Source organism: Astatotilapia calliptera, chromosome 10 (assembly GCF_900246225.1).
Source record: "Astatotilapia calliptera chromosome 10, fAstCal1.2, whole genome shotgun sequence".
Taxonomy (NCBI): domain Eukaryota; kingdom Metazoa; phylum Chordata; class Actinopteri; order Cichliformes; family Cichlidae; genus Astatotilapia; species Astatotilapia calliptera.
In genome coordinates, this window is record NC_039311.1 from 22723179 (window position 1) to 22743939 (window position 20761).

The 20761-nt window shown below is 37.7% G+C and overlaps 2 protein-coding genes across 2 annotated transcripts; both read left to right on the plus strand.

The window, feature by feature from the left end:
* The first annotated feature begins 2050 nt into the window (after positions 1–2050).
* Positions 2051–7263, plus strand: slc22a5 (solute carrier family 22 member 5). The gene is made up of 10 exons (XM_026183126.1): positions 2051–2766; positions 2859–2962; positions 3506–3660; positions 3758–3929; positions 4048–4174; positions 5123–5211; positions 5367–5581; positions 5668–5850; positions 6120–6255; positions 6514–7263. Exons 1-10 carry the CDS (start codon positions 2377–2379, stop codon positions 6566–6568), a joined length of 1626 nt encoding a protein of 541 aa, XP_026038911.1. The 5' UTR covers positions 2051–2376; the 3' UTR covers positions 6569–7263.
* Positions 7264–13022: 5759 nt separating this feature from the next.
* Positions 13023–19333, plus strand: slc22a4 (solute carrier family 22 member 4). The gene is made up of 10 exons (XM_026182362.1): positions 13023–13451; positions 14779–14882; positions 14956–15110; positions 15483–15654; positions 16596–16722; positions 16969–17069; positions 17172–17386; positions 18268–18450; positions 19009–19144; positions 19252–19333. The coding sequence occupies exons 1-10, from the start codon at positions 13023–13025 to the stop codon at positions 19331–19333; spliced, it is 1704 nt and encodes a 567-aa protein (XP_026038147.1).
* The last annotated feature ends 1428 nt before the right edge of the window (positions 19334–20761 follow it).

A 20761-nucleotide genomic window follows, 5' to 3' on the forward strand; every position in this document is an offset into this window, starting at 1 on the left:
TGTCACGAAAAATTCAAGTTACGAAGGCGCTGAACGGCAATATTTCTGCCCGTGTAATAAAATCTGCTGGCTCTGATTGGCTAAGCCTACAATCCCCACAATGCCTTCCGAATCATGTGACAACCCCTTGCCTTTCGTAATTGCGCTTCGCTGTTCCACTTGAACGACGTATTGTTGTTCTAGTTAGCAATTAGCCTATAGCCTATCGTTCAGCATCGCCTTACTCAAAAGGCGCGATGGGTGCTTCGACTTACGAAAATTTTCGACTTACGAAAGACCCTCGGGAACGAATTAATTTTTTAAGTCGGGGTTCCACTGTATAATGAATAAAGACCAAACAACCTTTCTTATGTGGCCTGAATTGAGTAAGTGGTTAAGAAATTGAAGACTGGCCCAGCTGGAATATTCATTATTATTTTCTTGTACTTTATTTACTGTCTTCACAATATATTGTTTCACATCTTAGTTTGGTTTCTATGCATGTCAAATATACAGCATTTGGTTCAGAGACAGCCAATCAAAAGATCCAGTTCAACCCACTGGGGGACTAAACAAAGTGTTTTTCAAAGAACTTCACTGTCAGTAATGATTTGTCCAATAGGATCGTGCAGTCCTATTAAGACTGGCAAGCTGTCTGATGGATGCACATATTATATTGGCTATATTTTCATCCAAACTCAAAGTCTATATCATTGTTAATATTCAGACTCGCTGCTGAAAAATAATAAGGATGTTGGTTCTGTGCCACGGCAAGGATATTGCCGTTCAGCGCCTTCGTAACTTGAATTTTTCGTGACATAGGGTATTCGCAAGTTTGAGACGAGGTGCCGACTTGTATTCATACAGGTTATACAGCAGTTTTAACAGTCTGACCCGTTAAGGATCAAACTGGGTTGTGTGTGGCCTATGAACAAAGATAGGTTTACTGACCTAATTTCTGAATGCATTGACTCAACAACATGCTGAAAACATTTCTCAGAGTTTTTGTTGCATATTAAAATGCTGTCATGCCTTGGCTGCAGAATCGTTGGCTGCACAACCATAATACACGTCCTATTCAACAACATCTCAAAGGTGCTCTATTGGATTGTGATCTGGTGACACTGGAGGCCACTTGAGTACGGTGAAGCCAGTTTGAAATGATTTGAGCTTTGAGCGTGTTATCCTGCTGGAAGCAGCCACCAGATGATGGATACATTATCGTCATAAAGACAGCAATTCTCTGTAAACCCTGGAGATGTTTGCATGGGAAAATCCCAATAGATCAACGGTTTCTGAAATACTCAGATCAGCCTCTTTGGCACCACCAACCATGCCATGTTCACAGTAAAAGAAAACACTTAGAGTTTGATCATCAGCGGTTTGTCAGTAGTGAGTGTACATTAGATGGATATCAGCAGCTTTAGCTCTAAAATTAATTACGATAATGCAGGTGGTGCAATTCTTAGATGAGCTAAAAACATACAAAATTAATCACTAAAAATTGTTTAAAAAGAAAAAGCACTCTCTGCACGATCTGGGTTTTTGTTCTTAGAGTATAAAGATTTTGCCTGTAGGTTTTGTAATTTTTTTACTTTAATCATTCCTCTTTATTTATTTATAAAGAGGAATTTATTTATTTATTTATTTATTTATTTATTTATTTATTTATTTATATATTTTATGTCTTATTAAAAATGCAATTGAACTTAAGCTGCAATACAGGACCCCAATCAGTCTCCAAACCATGTACATGATGTAAAAGTGGCTAAATATAAAAATCTGTAGTAAATTTACAAAAGCATGATCAATAGGTGCACACAAAAAATCTTTAATCTACATGAAGTCATGTCTGCCTTAACAGAGTTTCTTAAAATAGTCCAGTGAGAGACCTAATTCTTCTTAGCAACATTTAGAGTACAGGCACGTGGACTTCTTGGGAGTATTTAATAGAGTGGAATGTTGTTTAGAGGAAATTTCCACAGTAGTGAGGGGGCTGGGTGAGGGGGCTGGGTAACTATGAAGCTTCTGGTTATTCTTACTTACAGTAAATCAAATCCAATCAAATTACCGCATGAGCTGTCTGTCATTCTTTAATATTCGATTCATTTTCTGCCTTGACTGCTTATAAGAATAGAGGATCAACAAGAAGTTTCACATTGCGATGAAAATTTATCCTTTAGAAAGGAGGTTTAAAACTCAGCACTTAAATTTAAAGTTGAACTCCGTCCCACCAAGAGACCGGCTCACTCTGCCTGACAAAGAGCTCAGCTCTAACACTCTGACACTAAGCTGAAGAGTTTAAGAAGAAAGCCAGCTCTGAAGAATTTTACAAGACTTTGCCTTTTTCCCTTCAGAGCAGGGAGGTATTTTTTGTAATATACTTATATATAAAGAATGGGAGATTATGATGACGATACAGCATTTCTTGGACAGAGCGGTCCTTACTTCTGGACCACATTCTTTCTCCTAAATGTTGTTTTTGTGTCAACCGGATTCAACGGGCTTTACATTGTCTTTGTTGGAGCAGCTCCGAAACACCACTGTTTGATTCCAGACGTCAACCTGACCGAGGAGTGGAGAGATGCCATCATTCCCTTTACGATAGTGGATGGTGAGGAAGTTCAGAGCCAGTGCAGCAGATATAAGATAGACGTGGTTAGAAATCTTTCTGCACAAGGATATATTCCTGGAAGAGAAGTTAACCTGACAACCCTGGAGCAGGAGGGATGTTTAGATGGATGGAATTACAGCAAAGAAATCTACCAATCCACTATAGTCACTGAGGTCAGTATTATATTATTATGATTACTAACATGAAATTCCAGTTTTGAAAGCTTTAAGCTGTCTTTTTATTATGTAATTCGCATCTTTTACAGTGGGACCTTGTTTGTGACAACCAATGGAAAGTTCCATTTGCATCCTCGAGTCTATTTGTGGGATATCTCATTGGGTCCCTAGTCTCAGGACAGCTTTCAGACAGGTACTTTACTCCTAATTATCCTTTTTCTACTTACCCTGAATCCACCCTGTATAATTATACCTACATTGACTTAATTATAAGACATTTTCTGTCATTTACTATATACTACAAGTCTGTTAGTTTCTCTAAATCAAGTCTGTTCATACAGTGCTGATTACAGTAGTGTCTGAAAAATAAATAGCTGGCAAATGACACTGATTTCGGAATAGTTAAAAAAAAAACCTATAGCCACACTATATAGTGGAATTAATGACAGCAGCCCCATCTGCTGTTATAAGAGGGATGGTGCTAACACACGGGCTAATATAGTTTTGTATTTAACATAAATTTTTATTTCCTTATTCAGTTTCTAATGTTTCCAATTTCGGTTCATTTCCAAAGAGGGTTTGTTCATTTAGCTGTGATGTTTGTTTGTTTTTTTAAACCTTAACTGTAGCTATTTGATTGCATTTCCTCACCAAAAGAAAACAAACCACATGCATTTATAAATGCTCTGTATCTGTGAATAAATATCTGCGATATATACGATTCCTTTCTAATCAGGTTTGGAAGGAAGAAGGTTGTTTTTATGTCTCTTGGGGTCCAGTGTCTCTCCGTCCTGCTTCAGTCCTTTTCTCATTCGTGGAGGATGTTCTGCATCATGTACCTCTGGGTTGGAGCCTCTCAGATATCCCTCTACATTTCTGCATTTGTTCTAGGTTTGAAATATAATTTAAACATGTGTTTGGTATGATTCCTCTGTCTGCCTTCAGTAACAAGCTTGTCACTAACGATTTATGATTTCATCTTGGATAGGAACTGAGGTTTTGAGTAAAACTATGCGTGTGCTGTTCACAACTCTCGGAGCCTTCCTTTTCTACTGCATTGGGTACATGACACTTCCTTGGATTGCATACGGCATCAGAGAATGGAGGACTCTGGTTGCAGTTCTGTCAACAACCTCTCTGATAAACTTTCCTCTGTGGTGGTATGTTTTTTATGATATCCAGTGATTTTTATTCCAATATTCATGCATAAATGCAAAGTCAATTACACTGTCAATAACTGTGAAGAAAATAGACTCTAAAACTATGTTGGTTGGGCAGGTTTATCCCAGAGTCTCCTCGATGGCTGATGACTCAGGGGAGAGTCAAAGAGGCCGAGGCCATTGTCAGAGAAGCTGCAAGTAAAAATAAAGTTCAGGCACCACCTGTAATCTTTAAAGAATCTGAGGTGAGGTTCATTCATTGTTATTAATATTAGTATTAATATATGCATTTGTCTAACATTCAGGTCCATATCTAGTATTTTCTAAAAATGGAAAAACAAATTTAGGGTTACATTTCTGGAAATTTGACACACAGAATGAGCCACAACATTAAAACCACTGACAGATGAAACAAATAGCATTTGTCTTCTCATTCCAATGCATTATTTTGCCGGAAAAACCTTGGGTCTTGGCATTCTTGTGCATGTTACTTTAACATGTATCACCCACCTAAATGCTGTTGCAGACCCACTCCCCACATCGTAGCAACACTCTCTGACGGCACCGGCCTCCCTCTGCAGGACAGTGCACCATGCCACACTGCCAAACCTGCTTAGGGGGGTACCACAAAGAGCCCAAAGTGTTGACCCAGATCTGAGTCCGATCAGATATGTGGGATGCAGCGGAACAAGCCAGATCTACAGATGTCCAACCCTGGAACCCAAAGGATCCACCGCTAATGTCCCAGTGCCAGACATCACATTCAGGCCTTCAAGGGTCAGAGCTGTTTTATTGGCATGAGGGGCACCTGCACAATGCTACATAGGTGGTTTCAATGTTGTGGCTGACAGGTGTACGCTGGTAGTTTTAATATTCACAAACTAAATGTAAAAATGTGACTCTAGAGGCCACATTGAATATTTTAGTCATTTACATTTTTTTGCCCCATAATGTTTTATTATAAGTTGCTTTCTTGAATAGAAATCTAGTGCTAGTGTTTGGAATTAAGAATCATTCCTCAGATTACTATAAGATTAAAATACAGTACAATCTCACCCATTCATATCCACATAATGCTTTTTCCTTGGACAAAGCCCACATATAATCTGCTTATGATATACTGACAATAGTCTATGTACAAAAGTAGAAGTTCAAATCACATAAATTATATTCTGTCTCCATTTAACACCCAGGAATTGCCTCTTTTCAAGACATATACCATGCTTGATATTCTGAAATCCAAGAATCTGAGATGTATCACACTGATGTGTCTCCTTTTATGGTACGTTTTATGGTTGCTTTCACCTTTTTCTGACATTTTAGGTTTTTGTAATTCAGCAAAAATAGTCAGTGTGAACAGATGGCTGACTTGACCTTTATATAATAACACAAATATTGGTAAATAATGACACTGTACTTTTCTTTTTGTATTTTCAGGATGGCAATAAACATTGGGTATTTTGGTTTATCGCTGAACACCTCCAACCTCAGTGGCAACCCATTTGTGAACTGTTTTTTGTCTGCTACAACCGAAGTCCCCGCTTACATAGTCTCTACGTGGCTGCTAAAAACATGTCCCAGAAGAGTGCTCCTTTCATTGTTCCTTATCATTGGAGGAGGAGTTCTTCTGCTCATCCAGTTCATCCCTGACAGTAAGGTTTCCCTTCTTACAAAGTAAAGCTCTAATATCATGAAACCAAAAAACAATTAAGTCTCTCTCTATTTCTTCTCTCCTCAGCCCTTCACAATGTTGCTCTGGCATTAGAAATGACTGGAAAGTTTGGCTTCACTATGGCCTTCAGCATCGTGTACATCTACACTGCTGAGATTTACCCCACAGTACTCAGGAATATTGGCATGGGGATGTGCTCCTCAGCTGCACGTGTTGGCAGTATCACAGCACCTTATGTCATTTTTTTAGGTACACAGATGTTAGATATCTCACACAGACACTGCATTGGCTTAGTCATACAATGATATAGCGTAGGTACCTAAAAAACCAGCACAGAAAAACAGCAGTGGTATGTAAAAATATTAAATAGTCAGGTAAAAGTATGTCTTGCAGCATCTCATGTAAACTTGAAGTAAACATAGATTTGTAGATGCTTAACATTTCATGAGGTTATACATTTAGGTATCTAAAAGTATGCCATTTTCTAAAGTTGACTTTTGTTCCTTTATTATTTCTAGGTACGTATAATAAAGTTCTGCCTTATATTTTAATGGGAAGTCTCACAATTGCTTCCTCTGTGGTTAACCTCTTCCTTCCGGAGACCCTTCATAAAGATCTTCCGGAAACCGTGGAGCAGATGCAAAAATGTCAGGGGTGAGGGCAGTTCACGCATCACATGTAGATATGATCAAAGTGCTAAATGTCTCACATGTGGGCTGTAGAACACATCAGAACTTGATTTTAGTATTTGTCAATGCATAATTTCTGAGAACACTTAGATTGATTGACTTCCTGATAAGGTGATGTGCATGTTGTAAAAGGGCAATATATTTTTTTATGCTACATACCTTCAAATGTGAAGAAATAGAAAATAACATTTTTCTCTTTTTTTCTCTTTTTTTGTAATTTCAGGCTTTGCAGTGGACCAAAAGAAGAAGAAATGCATAACAAATGCAGCAATAGTTAACCCACCCATACCATGTGAGGCCCATTCTGATGGGCAAGCTCTTTCTCTTTAGTTTATTTGATGTTAAGCGTCTTTTGCGTGAAAGTGACCATCTGAAATCCCAAAATAAAATCCCACAAGCATGCTAAGATTGTGAATTCAAGAATTCCTATAAGTATTTAGACATATTGAAAATAAAAACATTATTCATTTTTTACGGAATTGAATGGTCACAAAATTCAAGTAAAAAATTAACATTTGAACCCTATTAGCGCACAGTTCTGGTTTTGTGTTTTAACAGCTAATACCACATTTAACATCATTGTCTATTTTATTGTTTTTACTGCCAGTGAAAAGTTTGATTTACTGTAATAAAAAGCATCATGCTACCATACTAATAAAGAAAAGGGTACAGTCAGCAGGTCTTAAGCTTAGTTAACATAAAATCTGGAAATGGCTAGCAGTTTGCTTGATTATGTCCAAAGGTATCAAACTTCACCTGCCAGCATATCTGAAGCTTACTAATTAACTTGTAATATCTTGTTTGTTTAAGAGAAGACAGAGCAAGGAGTTCTGGGATACCCCAACCCCCAATATTGAAATGGGGAGACTTGAAACCATTTAAGTGTTACAAATCTTTGACTGAATCAATGCACAAGATGTTAATAGATTACATGTTTGTTTTACTGTTTTTTCAAATAAATTGTCATTGAATATTTGTTGTTAAATGTTGTTTGTTTATTTTTACGTCTTTTTTAAATATATGCTCTCTATTAATTTGTTGGGCCACTTCAAGCTGTTTTGAAATGAGAAATATAAACCACATATTGATACATACCACTTGTTCTACAATACTGTGATTATGAATTGCTATAAAATGCAGCGAAGAAATCAGAGGTTAACGGGAGATGGAACCAAGCAGTGCTGTTAACAATGGTGTCTCTCTAAGCTGTCATATGCTCCAAGCCTATTTAGTGAATTCTGTCATAACTGTATCAAGATAAATTCCTCTTGAGTTGCTGTCCCACATTAAGCTTTTGAAGCTCTAGCTTTAGCTTTAGCTTTGGAAATGTCTCAGCTGTCATTATGTAAAATGTATTAAAAACCTGTATGAAACACAAATAGAAGAGACCTAAAAAATGACACTTTACATAACTATCTGACCTCCTAGATTAAATGAGCTATATATAAATTCTGAGCTCTAAGTACTAAGAAAACGTTTTGCTTTAAATGTTAAGAAATTTAGTCACAAAATGGACAGCATAAAAATCATGACACCTTCGCAACTGGCCATCAGTATCCTCCTGAACAGATTTTTTTGGCACCTTTTATTTTATGTAATTGAATGATTGCACAAAGTACATTACTGATCTAATAACTAGAAATTCTAACTTAACCCTTTAAGACCTACCATAGAACCAAGTCCGCCAGAGCTTATAGTATATTTTTACATGCTGTGGAGCCATTTTTTGGAGCACTTCAAGTTGCTATACATCAATACAACCATTATAGCCCACATTTTAATAATATGTCTGCATTAAGTGCATAGTAATTACGTAAATTGCAAAAAAAGTTTTGCAAAAAAAAGTTTTAAATCGTTTTTGATTTTTTAACATATATTTCTAGTTAGAGAAATGTAAGAGGCTTATCTCTCAAAACTGTAAATACAAAAAAGTTGCACAAACTAGTTTCCCACCAAAGGAAATTTATTTTAAGTGTCTTCATAGTTTTATTTTTGAGATACACCAATTTTCATATACTGCAGGAAAAACAAAAAAATATATTATAGTGCAAATTTGCAAAATAACAGCATATGCATCAAAATAAAATATTTCCAGCAGTGCAATATGAGTCCTAAGCATCCCAGAAACGACACAGAAAGTCATAAATTCAAACATAACTTTTAAAAACACAAGTATAGGCTCATAAGGCCACGATGGTAAAAAACTACATTTCCGCAAAATAACGTCACTTCCGGTTTCGGGCAGGTCATGCCGGACATGTGATAGGAAAACCTCCTGTGTTGTACCAGTGCCAAAGACTTCACGCGTCAAGGACCTCAACAGCTATGGGCCGGTGGCTCTGACATCCCACCTGATGAAGACCGTGGAGCGGCTGGTCCTGGCTCAGCTTCAGCACCTGGTGAGCTCATCACTGGACCCACTTCAGTTTGCCTACCAGCCTGGCATTGGAGCGGATGATGCCGTCATTCACCTCCTACAGAGGGCCCGGTGGCTCCAGTGTCCGGCAGCCTCGCCTCTGTCAATGCGCCCCAGGGTGGCTGTGGCTACAGTGTAGCTTGCCATCACCAGTGTGTGAATGTGTGTGTGAATGGGTGGATGACTGGATGTGTAAAGCGCTTTGGGGTCCTTAGGGACTAGTAAAGCGCTGTACAAATACAGGCCATTTACCATTTTACATCGTTCCCTCGCTCACCTGGAGACCGCTGGAAGCACTGTGAGAATCAGGTTCTTTGATTTCTCCAGTGCCTTCAATACTATTCTTCCCTCGGTCCTGAAGGACAAGCTGGAGAACTCAGGAGTGGACCATCACCTCACTACCTGAATTCTGGACTACCTCACCGACAGACCACAGTATGGGAGAACTCAGGGCTGTGTGTCGGACAGGGTCGTCTGCAGTACGGGGGCCCCACAGGGAACGGTTCTGGCTCTGTTCCGCTTCACCATCTACACTGCAGACTTCTCCCACAACTCCACCCAGTGCTTCCTGCAGAAGTTCTCTGATGACTCTGCAATAGTCGGCCTCATCACTGATGGGGACGACAAGGAGTACAGAGGACTGACCCAAGACTTTGTGGACTGGTGCCAGCTGAACTACCTCCAGATCAACGCCAGTAAAACCAAGAAGCTGGTGGTAGACCTCCGCAGGCACAAACATCCTCCACTGCAACCACTGAACATCCAAGGTATGGACATTGAGGCTGTGGACAGCTACAGGTACCTTGGTGTTCATCCGAACAACAAACTGGACTGGACTCATAACTCAGACGCCCAGGAAAGGGCAGAGCAGGCTGTACCTGCTGCGGAGACTCAGGTCGTTTGGAGTAGAGGGCCCACTCCTTTACTCAGTTGTATACAGCATTTGTATTCTATTTTATCCTATTGTATATTTTATTCTATTTATTCTACTGTATATAGTATTTTATTCTATTCTGTACAGTTGTGTACAGTATTTTATTCTTATTGTATTCTAATTTTGCTATATAACTTTTGCACTGTCCACTTCCTGCTGTGACAAAACAAATTTCCCACGTGTGGGACTAATAAAGGTTATCTTATCTTATCTTATCTTATCTTATCTTTAGAGAAACTATAATTGTCAAGGCAGCATCAAGATATTTTCCAGGGAAACTGGTTGTGACTTGATGCTTAAGAAGGTTAGATGATGCAACAAATCAGTTACACTGAAGTCAATCAGCAACAAGATGGTTGAATAATATTTAAAAAATCAACGTGTATGGTCGTGGCTGTAACTCAGGAGGTTGAACTGGTCATCCGGTAACTGGAAGGCTGGTAGTTTGAGCACAAAGTTTTGATGTCAAAGCATCTTTGGGAAAGTTAATGAACCCCAAGTTGGCATCTGAAATGTTAATGTTCAATAGAAAGCATTTGGTTGTAAAAAATAAAAAGTGCTTGTTTGAATGGGTGTCAACGCATGAATGAGACATGTTGTATAAAACACGTTGATGCTCCAGTAGAACAGAAATACTGTATAAGATCCAGTCAATTTTTCCATTTACTAAATAAAGGTAACACCATCATATGAAATTAATAAGCGATGGTGATGGCTTAATTTGTGACTGTTTTAAAGTGATTTTAAAGTAAACTTTAACATCCAATTTAAGTTTTTCTTTGATGTGTCCAGGTCATCGTTTGGTTACATTGATATTGTCAGATATTGTAGTTATATTGTTAGTATTGTTGTCTTCCCATTGGCTGCTCTCTCAGGGAAGCGTAAAGGCCATTCTGGAAGAAGCTGTTAAGAAGAATAAAGTAAGAGGCCCCTCAGAGGCTATTTCGACCCAAGCTGAAATAAGAGTCTTGGAAATATGTTGTTTGTTTGAATATGTGATCTTCACAATCTGCAAAGGTGCTAAAAAGGTCAAAGGTTCTAAAAACTAGATGAAAGATAATTTAATTATGATGTCGTTTCATTGGCTTGGCCTTTTTATCATCTGGAAGTAATATAGCAGAAGAGGCTAGAAAAGGCTGTAGGAGGGCTTTGTGACTTTTTTTTTTTTTTTTTTTTTTTTGGTTAAACAAATATTTCTATAAACAAATATTAAATATAAATATTTTTGTTCCCGGTGAATATGAAAAGTATTTGGTTAAGACTTGCTTACACCAAGAGACTCGAGTTCCTGTTGTCTGTTGGCTCAGGTTTGCATTTCAGGTTAGCCTGTTTGTGTTAGGTCACTCATTATATCACTTTGTACCATGTGTGCAGAAGTCGTGTTTCATTTACAGATCTAGGATCCAAAGTTTAACTACAGTTTCATCTTGTTGTTTTCCTCCCCACACCTTGAAGATTTGTTGTCTATGAAGAAAAAAACATTACATTTCTGTGGTATGTGTACAGTTTCCACATATAATGTGAAAAGTATTAAAACCAAGAGATGAAAATGTAAACTTTAGTCATATGCATGAGCTAGATACAGTACAAACGTTTGGTTATTTAAGTCTCGAAACTGCACCTAATTCGTTTGATATTTGGTTGTGTATTTTGCATTTCCAGTCTTACAATTTTACTCTGAAGTCTCTACACTGTAAAATCTAATTATTTCCAAGAACTTCAAAAAATAATGTAAAACTCATTGCCTCAAAAAAAAACTAAGCTTTGTAATTGAAATAACTAAATTAGGGTAACTCATTCGTTATGAGTATCTGTCTTAGCAGGATCGCTGTCATCATCATTAACTACTACACTTCAACCCCTAACACATCAAACCAGCATGTCAACCATTACTTAAGCTGCTTCTCATCTGCTGAGGGAGGTTCCAGCTTACAGAAGTGTCTTGGTACTGCTTCAGTAATGCTCCAGAACCTTCTCCGAGTCTTCAGCTCTCCTCCTCCATCCTGATCCTCTGTGTCCACGCCATCCCAAGAGGTAATGCTTCAGAAAAATGCATTGCTAGATCATCGTGTTCCAAAGACCCTATTTTCTTAACTTAATAAACAGCATACTCACTCTTGGCTTGCATTGTGATTTTACTTACTGTTCCCGACCCATGTATCTACGCCTTCCTTCGTTCGCATGCAAGTGATGCCTTGGGTGCACATTATCAGATTTGCTTGGTGCCCCGGTTAAAGTGGCACCATCTCTTAGCTAACCTTTGGTAGCCCACTCTACAGAGAGAGTATGTGCAACCTGTTCAATTTGCTTCAAAAGCAAGGCTCGTTCCTGCCTTCAGCTCTTTTGCAACCACTCCTGTCAGCCACCTCTGTATTCCAACTGCATTCCCTCACACATTTTCTCAGACAGACAGACATTCCCAATTTATATATTGTTTTTGCGTGAAGTACTAGGCACAAAAGTTAGCTTGTTCTCAGGATTCTAGTTCAACAATCAAAAAGAAAGGGCTAATCGGGAGCTTAAAGCTGCCCTGTGCTGTATCACTACCTCAATCCCTCCTTCTGAAGGCCCCATGGTCCTTAGGTTAAGTATGCTCACTAACCGCCTCACCATTTGAAGCTTCATTGGGATGTCAACCGTCTTTGCTTCCAGTCCAGGAGGGGGAGACTGTGGTGCTCTCTTTACAACATCCCCAGCATCATTAACACATCAGCTGTCTATCTCAAGCTTCCAACATCTTTTAAGATCCAGCCTACTTTTTATGTTTCCCAAATGAAACCTTTTCTTCCAGCCCTTTTTGCATGCTGGCCCATCAGCATGTACCCGCCCAGGTAGTGGACAATAAACCTGGTTACATGGTTCACAGGTTTTTGGGCATTCAAAGATAAGGTCCCACCTCAATCCTTTGCAATATTCTCTTTGTAATGAAAATAAATAATTCTGAAATATTCTGAAATAATCCAATTTATTAAGTCATGGTATCTGTTCTATTTCAAAAGTTCTATTTTACTTGTTTTTGTTTTGAAATTTTATTCTGTGCACAGTATTTGGTATGTCTAATTTACCTAACCTACTGTGAAGAAAACATCAAAGTCATTGAAAATATTAAAATCTAAATAAAATACTTTTCAAAATCTTGTGTAACTGTGGTCATAATGCGCTAGTCTCCTCAGCTACAGGATATTCACTTGTTTAGCACAACAAAACATGTGCTAAAGCTCAAATAGTGTTGTAAAAAAAACTTTATGTAACTGTGTAACCTCCCATATCAGGTGAGGCATATAAAACCTGAGCTCAGCTTTACAGTTCACAACCTCTGAAATCTCTTAGACCAATAGTGCTCATCCGATCTTCTGGCTATTCAGCACTGACTCTTTTAAGTATGAAGGATTTTGGTGAAGTAACGAATACGGTAAAAATCAGAGACTATGACACCATCACAGCTTTTCTTGGATCTTGGGGACCCTTTCAGCTCAGGATTTTTTTAGCACTGGCCATAAGCATTCTCCCAAATGGATTTATTGGCGGCTATATAGTATTCATAGGTGCTATTCCATCTCACGAATGCTATATTCCTGAAAACTACAACATCAGCGAGATGTGGAAAAACGTGACAATCCCATTGGAAACTGTTAGTGGCAATGCAAAGCGGAGTTCCTGTTCAAGGCTTAACTTGGATGTGGTCAGGAACTACTCTCAGAACAATATTATCCCAAATGTCGATGTGAACGTTAGTGAAATACCTTGGGAGAGTTGTATAGATGGGTGGTTACACAGCAAAAGCATCTACCAGTCAACTATTGTTACCGAGGTGAGAAATTTGTCATGATTTTATTTAGCATCATAGATTTATCTAGAACATGCATGCACAAGGTATAGCATTGATCTGCCAATCTAGTAACTAGAAAGTCTTATCAGTGTTACCAGATGTGCTTTTAAGTGAAGTGCCTGGCATGGAGCTGGATGTGAAGAATTTCAGACAAGATGGTTTTACATAGACTTTTCCATGACATGATTAAGCTATTATGCAAAGTAAAACTAATTCATGTAAACTGCTAAACTATGGCAGCCCACCAGGTACAACAACAACAGGTCAAAATGCCAAACTTTAATTTTCTACTCTTATACACAGGGTTCATGGTGTGTGATATTATTATTAATGGGAAATTAAGCAGCAACTAGAAGTCGAGCAAGTAATTATTTGTACATTAGTGCCGTAAAAAAACAAACACAAATGCTTGTTAAGATATAATCTTGCTTAAAGATGACTGTTTCAAGAATTATGCAGACTGAAAGAAGTCACACAAACACTTGAATTTACTCAGCAACCAGCAGCATCCTGCATCATGTTTTTAATGTTACTGTCAATTAAAGTTGCATTACAGTTACAATGGATTTAAGATTAATGCTCTTTAGTTTATTAGTCCTTTTCATCTTATTCAAACATCTCTCTCATGCCACAGGTGAGGATTTTGACTTACATTTTTTATAAAGTTTGACAGTTCCTTGTTTTCCCCAGTGATTGCAAAGCATTCAAGCATCAAAACAACATCAAACCACAATGTTTCCTCTACATCATGCAAATAAAAAGACTAAAACAATAACTATCCTAACATAAACTGATTTTTTCTCACTTTCTATCAGTATATGTGTATATGAGTTAAAAGTAGGTGTTTTACAAATTGTACGTGTGATTAAATTCTCCCCGTACTGGGGAGATTAACTGATAGTTATTATGAAAAATTAATGAAGTTATTGGTGTTGTTGCACAAACAATTACCTGGAACTATTAAAAAATAAAAGTTGTTCTACCTGTGGGAGAGTTACTCTTACTTTACATATTCAGAAGTCATAGATACTGTGAGTTCTTATTCTATTCTTGTCTTCAACTAGTTACTGAGAATTCCAGTCAGTAAAATATCAGCATATCATGAAAACATCCTCCAAGATGTAGCCCATGCAGGACCCCGTTGCCTACAGTGGGATTTCAGAACTTATCACCATATTACCTTAGATTTATAACCTACCACTAATTTAAATTGTGATCTGAGTCACCTGTCATTTCTTTATTGGTTGACAGATTTGCAGATGTATACCACAAATTGTAAGTGAGTGAAAACGATGTACTGATTTTGCAGTGGGACTTGGTTTGTGAGAATGCATACAAACTTCCACTCACCAGCTCCATTTATTATGTTGGTGTGCTACTGGGAGCGTTGATCTCAGGTCTGGTGTCCGACAGGTCTGTACTCCACACAACAATGTTTGAACAGTATTTGTGTTGATCTAGTCTACTAGACTGTGTTTCCTTACAGATACGGAAGGAGACCAATACTCTTTATCATGATGCTGCTTCAAACTGTATCAATCACAGCACAGATATTCTCCCCGAGCTGGGAGATTTTCACCTTCATTTTCTTTTTGGTGGGTGCTGGGGGATTCTCCAACTACATCATTGCATTTGTGCTAGGTATGTTTTCCTAATAAGGAATGAGATTTTTTATGCTGCACAGACATTAAGTAATTTTGTCTGTGCATGAAGTACAAGTCAATTGCTTGGATGTACAATAAAATTTAGGAAGCCCTAAATGAAAGAATAAAGAAATCAAGAAATAAGCAAACATAATTCCTAACTGTTATATAGACATACTATGTATCACTTATGCACAACTCTTGTTACAACCTCAAAAACTACATATGAATTGTGCTTCATGCCAGACCGTAATGGTTTATCTGATTTGATAAGTAAGACAGTAAGACAGACTGCACTAATGCTCAGTTTCAGAACTTTCCTTGTAACAATATTACAAATTTTCCAAAATGTTGTTTTTGACATTTACAGGTTCAGAAATTCTAAGCCCAAAAACCAGAGTGGCGTTTTGTTCTCTTGGAGTTTTTATGGGCTCAGCAATGGGGTACATGGCAATGCCTGGAGCAGCCTACTTCCTCCGGGAATGGCAGTTGCTGCTGATTCCAATGGCTGCCTGTGGATTGATCTACATCCCTCTGTGGTGGTGAGACTTTTTCATTTGTTGCATTATGGCTTGTGTCCTGAAAGTTGTTTTCAACTCAAGAAAAAGATATAATTTTTTATTGAAGGGTAATACATTAATTTATAGTTCAAGATAGCAAAACACCAGCTTTTACTTCATAGTTTGTTTGTTTAAGGTTAAATACAGTAGGGGGTAACACTGTCATTTTCACTGTTATAAACCATATGTTTGGAACAGTGTATATTTTCATTGCCAGTATTAAAACTGTCTAATTTATAGAAAAAATGTTGCATACTCTTTGTTTCATTTTTCCACTTAACTTGTCAAAAACATTAATCCCCTAAGAGAAAAGGTTCATTTTACCAGATTTAGCTAATAGCTAATTTTCATCTTGAAAGGCCAATAAGTAAAATATCAACTCAACTGAAAACATCCTCCAAGCTGTAGCCCAGGCCAGCTGGATGTTTCTCCGGTTAGTTTGTTAAACTCTGACTCCAAAATATGTCAGCATATTAGAAATTTACAGCCTTATATGGTAAACAGACCCAAAATTTGCAACGTGATCTGAATTCCTTGTCAGTCATGTTGATCACTTGTTTTGTTTTTTATGAATGGTGTGCTGCCTTGAACTGTGGGACATGATCATCTGCTTTCTTTTTGTGAAGGATAGTCCAGCATATTCTACACTAGATGGGCAAATAGTGAAATCACTGAAGCACTTTTCCTGAACATTTATACAGATCAATCAGCTCTTGTCATGGCTGCCATTCAGATACTGGGTCATTTCACTACTTTAGGATCGTTCCTAAACAAAAACAACTATTCAACCTCAACCAACAAACAGCTAACTCAACAAGATGTTTTGGCAGGGATGTCGTCAATGTCTTGCTTTACTATCAGATTAATGATCAAGTTTGTGTTTCTCTGAAAATATTATGTTGCCACTGTGTTTGTCTGCTCAGGATAGTCCCAGAGTCTCCTCGCTGGCTGATCTCTCAAGGAAGAGTAAACGAGGCTGAAGCAATCCTGAAGCACGCTGCAAAGCTGAACAAAGTAGAGCCGCCACAGGCAATTTTTACACAAGCTGAGGTAAGTGCATCAGCAAGTTGGTGATTTTAAATCAGAGTGTGTTTTGAGAAATGTGCATTAGGTTAGAATAAAACTAAAACCTTTGACATTTGCACCATGATTATGCTTGTCTCTTGGCTTAGGTTTGCATTTCAAGTTAGCCTATTTTTCTTTATAAAAATTCATTATATGGCTTTATAGCACATATGCAGAAGTCTGCAGGTCCAGGATCCAAAGTTTAACCACTTTGTCTGTTTTTTGCCACAGATTGAAGATGCGCTCACAATGAAGGAGGAGAAGCAAAACATTTTGGTCATTGTGAAAAGCTGCAATATATTCTCTATTACACTGATATGTTCACTTCTGTGGTACATCTAGAATTTGCTCATATGATTTAGGAGATTAAAAGATTTAAACCAAAATAATTGCTTGTTATGTCAAATTAAGTTTTGCTTTGAATTTCTGTGCAGGATCATCATCACCATCAGCTACTATGCTTTAGTCCTCAACACTTCCAACCTGAACGGTGACCCTTACATAAACAGCTTCTTGTCTGCTGTCGTAGAAGTTCCAGCTTACATAATTGCCTTGGTACTGCTTAAGTACTGCTCCAGGCGCTTCTGCCAGTCTTCCACGCTCTTTCTCGGGGGTGTCATGATCCTCTGTGTCCACCTCATTCCAATAGGTAATGATTAAAGTGTTACAAGCAAGTCACTTGTTAATGAGTTCACACTGTGGATGAACAAATGTTTGCACTTCGTCCTCAGAAAATGTAACAGGAACAAAACCCCATTTACTTACCTTGATAAAATAAAAATGTATTCAGAATGCATGTGACGTGTTATTTGACCAAGTTGAATACTTTTAGCTTCCGCTGTGACCAAATCGGACATGGGTCTAAAGGGCATTACAGACTGAGCGCGTGCAAAAAGAAACACAAAGTTCTAAATTTTCCAAATGCATTTTCACCAGAAAATGCACTGAGACAAAATAGGGCAGTTGAGCAGTTTTAGCACTTGTTGACAGAGTTGGAACCACATCTGAGGAGGCAGAGAAATAATTTCAGAGGGCCATTGACCCGGAGCAGTGTCTACTGTAGCTGTTCGTCTGATGTAAAATGGTATTTTTTAGTATTTGTATACTCGGTAACAGTGTCCGTTTTAAGTTACAATTGCACCTGTTGCCAGATGCAGTGGCCTGACTGGTCAGAGCTATTTATTTGGAACTGACAAAAAGTTTTTTGTTCATTAAACTAAATCCTGGCAAATCGTCAAGTGAAGTTCTGCAGTCGGTGAGAATTAGAACAGATATTTTAACGTGCAAAATATTTGGACCGATCTAATGCATTGTGTGTAAAGGCCTTAAGTGCAGTCTCTTTAGCATGGCTGCATTGTTTAAAAGTGCATATTAATCGACTGCTCATGAATATTTAGCACTAGCACAGCTCGAATGATTAAGTAAGGTATATTTAGCTACATGAGGAAGTTAGAAACAACACTTAGTTATGTGCATCTCTTTTGACTTTTTAGGTTGTGCTGTAATGTTAAATGTTTTTTACTTCCATAGGTTTACCAGGTGTGGCTGTTTTTCTTGAGATGTTGGGAAAGTTTGGCATCACATCAGCATTCTGTGTGGTGTATGCTGTCACATCAGAGCTGTTCCCCACAGTTATCAGAAACACAGCAATGGGGATTTGCTCCATGGCTGCACGGATTGGGACCATCATCTCCCCATTTATTATTTACTTAGGTAGGATTTTTTGTTTGTTTTACTTCTTCAGGCATTTGGCTTTTACCAGGATTATTTTTAACAAAGTATTTAAAGTTAGCTGGCTTATTATTATTATGGCTTAGTACCTTTTATTACATAGTAATGCTACTGTCAATACTATTCTGTCTTTCCAATTCCATTCAATTCATTTCACAACAACAGTTGTCTCAATTGTAAGGCAAAGACTCCACAATAACACAGAGAAAAAGTCTTAACAACTTATAGTAAAAAATCCCAAAGTTTTGCCCTTATTCTCTCCAATTTGTCTGCTTAACAATGCTACCAGTTCAGCTGGAACTCTGGAAAATTAAGCACATTTTTCAGTTCATAATTTTGTTTACATTCTATTTATTTATGTATTTATTGATGTTTTTGTTTTTCAGACTTGAAGTTGTATTAAAAGGTCAAGGTTTATGTTCTTTAACAAGAAAAAAATTAACTTTTGCTTATTTCTTCTTCTTTTTATTTTACTAGCAACAGATAGTCTGTTTTTGTTTTGATGTCCTTATCATTTTATTTTGCATTTTCTATTTGCAGGACAAGAATTCAAGGCACTCCCCTACATACTAATGGGAGTTCTAGCAATATGTGGTGCTGTCTTATGTTTGTTGTTGCCTGAAACAAATGGAAAAATCTTGCCAGAGACTATATCACAAATGCCACAGATATGCAGGTACGTTTAGGCATTAATATATCTACAATCTTTATGTTTAATACCTATTTTGTCACAGTTAAAAATTTTATGTCCCACTGTTGCTAAATGACACCTTGTTGTTCTAGCAGGAGAAAAGGAGAAAAGGAAAAGGAGGCTGAAAATGAAGCGACTCCATCTGTTTGCCAGCTCAAAGAATCTAAATTATAGTTTGGCTTCTCTATGTTTTTATTTTTTGGTTTGTTTGTTGTTTTTTGTTTTTCAGATATTCAGTTGCTGCAGAACATCATGAAGCAGCATGACGTTCTGCAGTTAAACAGCATGTTATACATTTTAAACCTTCTTTTCAGTATTTTTGTGTTTTATGTCTTTTATTTTGAACTATTTTGTAACGGTACTGTATTTGTTTGTTTAGCTTACTTGTGTTATTGTGATGTTTCTTGTCATCAGCAGATGTAGCCACCTCTAGAAATTTAGGAAATTTGCTGGTGTGGAGCATTCAGATATGTCTCCATCCTGAGTCCCAATGGACTTCAAATACATCTCTCACCACCTGCAACAGGCAGCGTGCAGAATATGCAGCACAATGCACACTTCTCCAAAATCCTCTGTCTATGTGGCAAATAATGGTAACGTGTTATTACAAAATAAATAGTTTAGAATTAAAATACATTTCCTGGCGGTGTGGTTTCTACAGTTACACACATTTTTGACATAAAAGAACTCCCCACCTTCTTCAGATATCAGTGGGGTTGCGTGTTAGGAGTGTCAGTATGGGGACAGCCAAGCCTGAGCCAAAGGTTCAATCTCTTTATTTGTCCTGGAAACAAGTCAACTGATACAGAAAAAATGATTTAATATACATATATAAAGCCCTTAGAATCATCACTGCATTACTCCCTCATGTGGAGGCCCAGGAGAAAGCTTCTTCTATTTAGTAACACATCAAAAGAATGAAGGTGTTGCAATTACCGGGTCAATGTCCAGACCTCGACCTGATTAAAATGGTGTTTCTGGATCTCAGGGACAGCTCTGCATAAATGAATGTGCACAAACCTTATTTAAAGCAATGCTTAAATGCAATGTAGTATTGCTGACAGGTAACACTATTCACCTACTGAAATTCTTCCAGCTGCTTCTATCCTTTGAGTTGCCTGATTTTAATCACTCTAAAATGTCTTTTGCCATGGCTTAAATCCTCCTACTGTACAACTGACTGCTCTGGTGGGTAAAACATTACTTAAGGTGCTGTTGTGGTGCCAAAAGCTGTATTTAGACATCTGAACCTGAGCTAGGCAGAGAGGAGAGGTGACTTGGAGGACTTCTGCTGGGTAGACCTGGTAATGCAAGAGGAGATGAAATAAACACAAAGCATCACTGGTGTATCCTTTTTTTAAAATAATAATAATAATAATAATTATTATTATTATTATTATTATTATTATTATTATTATTATTCACTGCGTTTTACATCTGCACAAAAAAGCTGAGCTTTCTGTGATGTAATAAATAGTTTCCCCAACTTCTGTATGACCTTTCTTTCAATTCCGTTTTTGTGATGACAGAAAAATAGTGCTAATATTCTGTCTCTCTGGACCCTGTACGAACTATTTAATTGTGGTAAATGGGTGGGATAAC

What these genes read in the sequence shown, in the direction of transcription:
- slc22a5 (XM_026183126.1), top strand. Translation starts at nt 2,377, where the DNA reads ATGGGAGATTATGATGACGATACAGCATTTCTTGGACAGAGCGGTCCT. An exon ending in AATCCACTATAGTCACTGAG is followed by an intron (nt 2,767 to 2,858) that starts GTCAGTATTATA and finishes CATCTTTTACAG; the next exon opens with TGGGACCTTGTTTGTGACAA. An exon ending in CATTTCTGCATTTGTTCTAG is followed by an intron (nt 3,661 to 3,757) that starts GTTTGAAATATA and finishes CATCTTGGATAG; the next exon opens with GAACTGAGGTTTTGAGTAAA.
- slc22a4 (XM_026182362.1), top strand. Translation starts at nt 13,023, where the DNA reads ATGAAGGATTTTGGTGAAGTAACGAATACGGTAAAAATCAGAGACTAT. An exon ending in CTGATATGTTCACTTCTGTG is followed by an intron (nt 17,070 to 17,171) that starts GTACATCTAGAA and finishes ATTTCTGTGCAG; the next exon opens with GATCATCATCACCATCAGCT. An exon ending in CAAATGCCACAGATATGCAG is followed by an intron (nt 19,145 to 19,251) that starts GTACGTTTAGGC and finishes TTGTTGTTCTAG; the next exon opens with CAGGAGAAAAGGAGAAAAGG.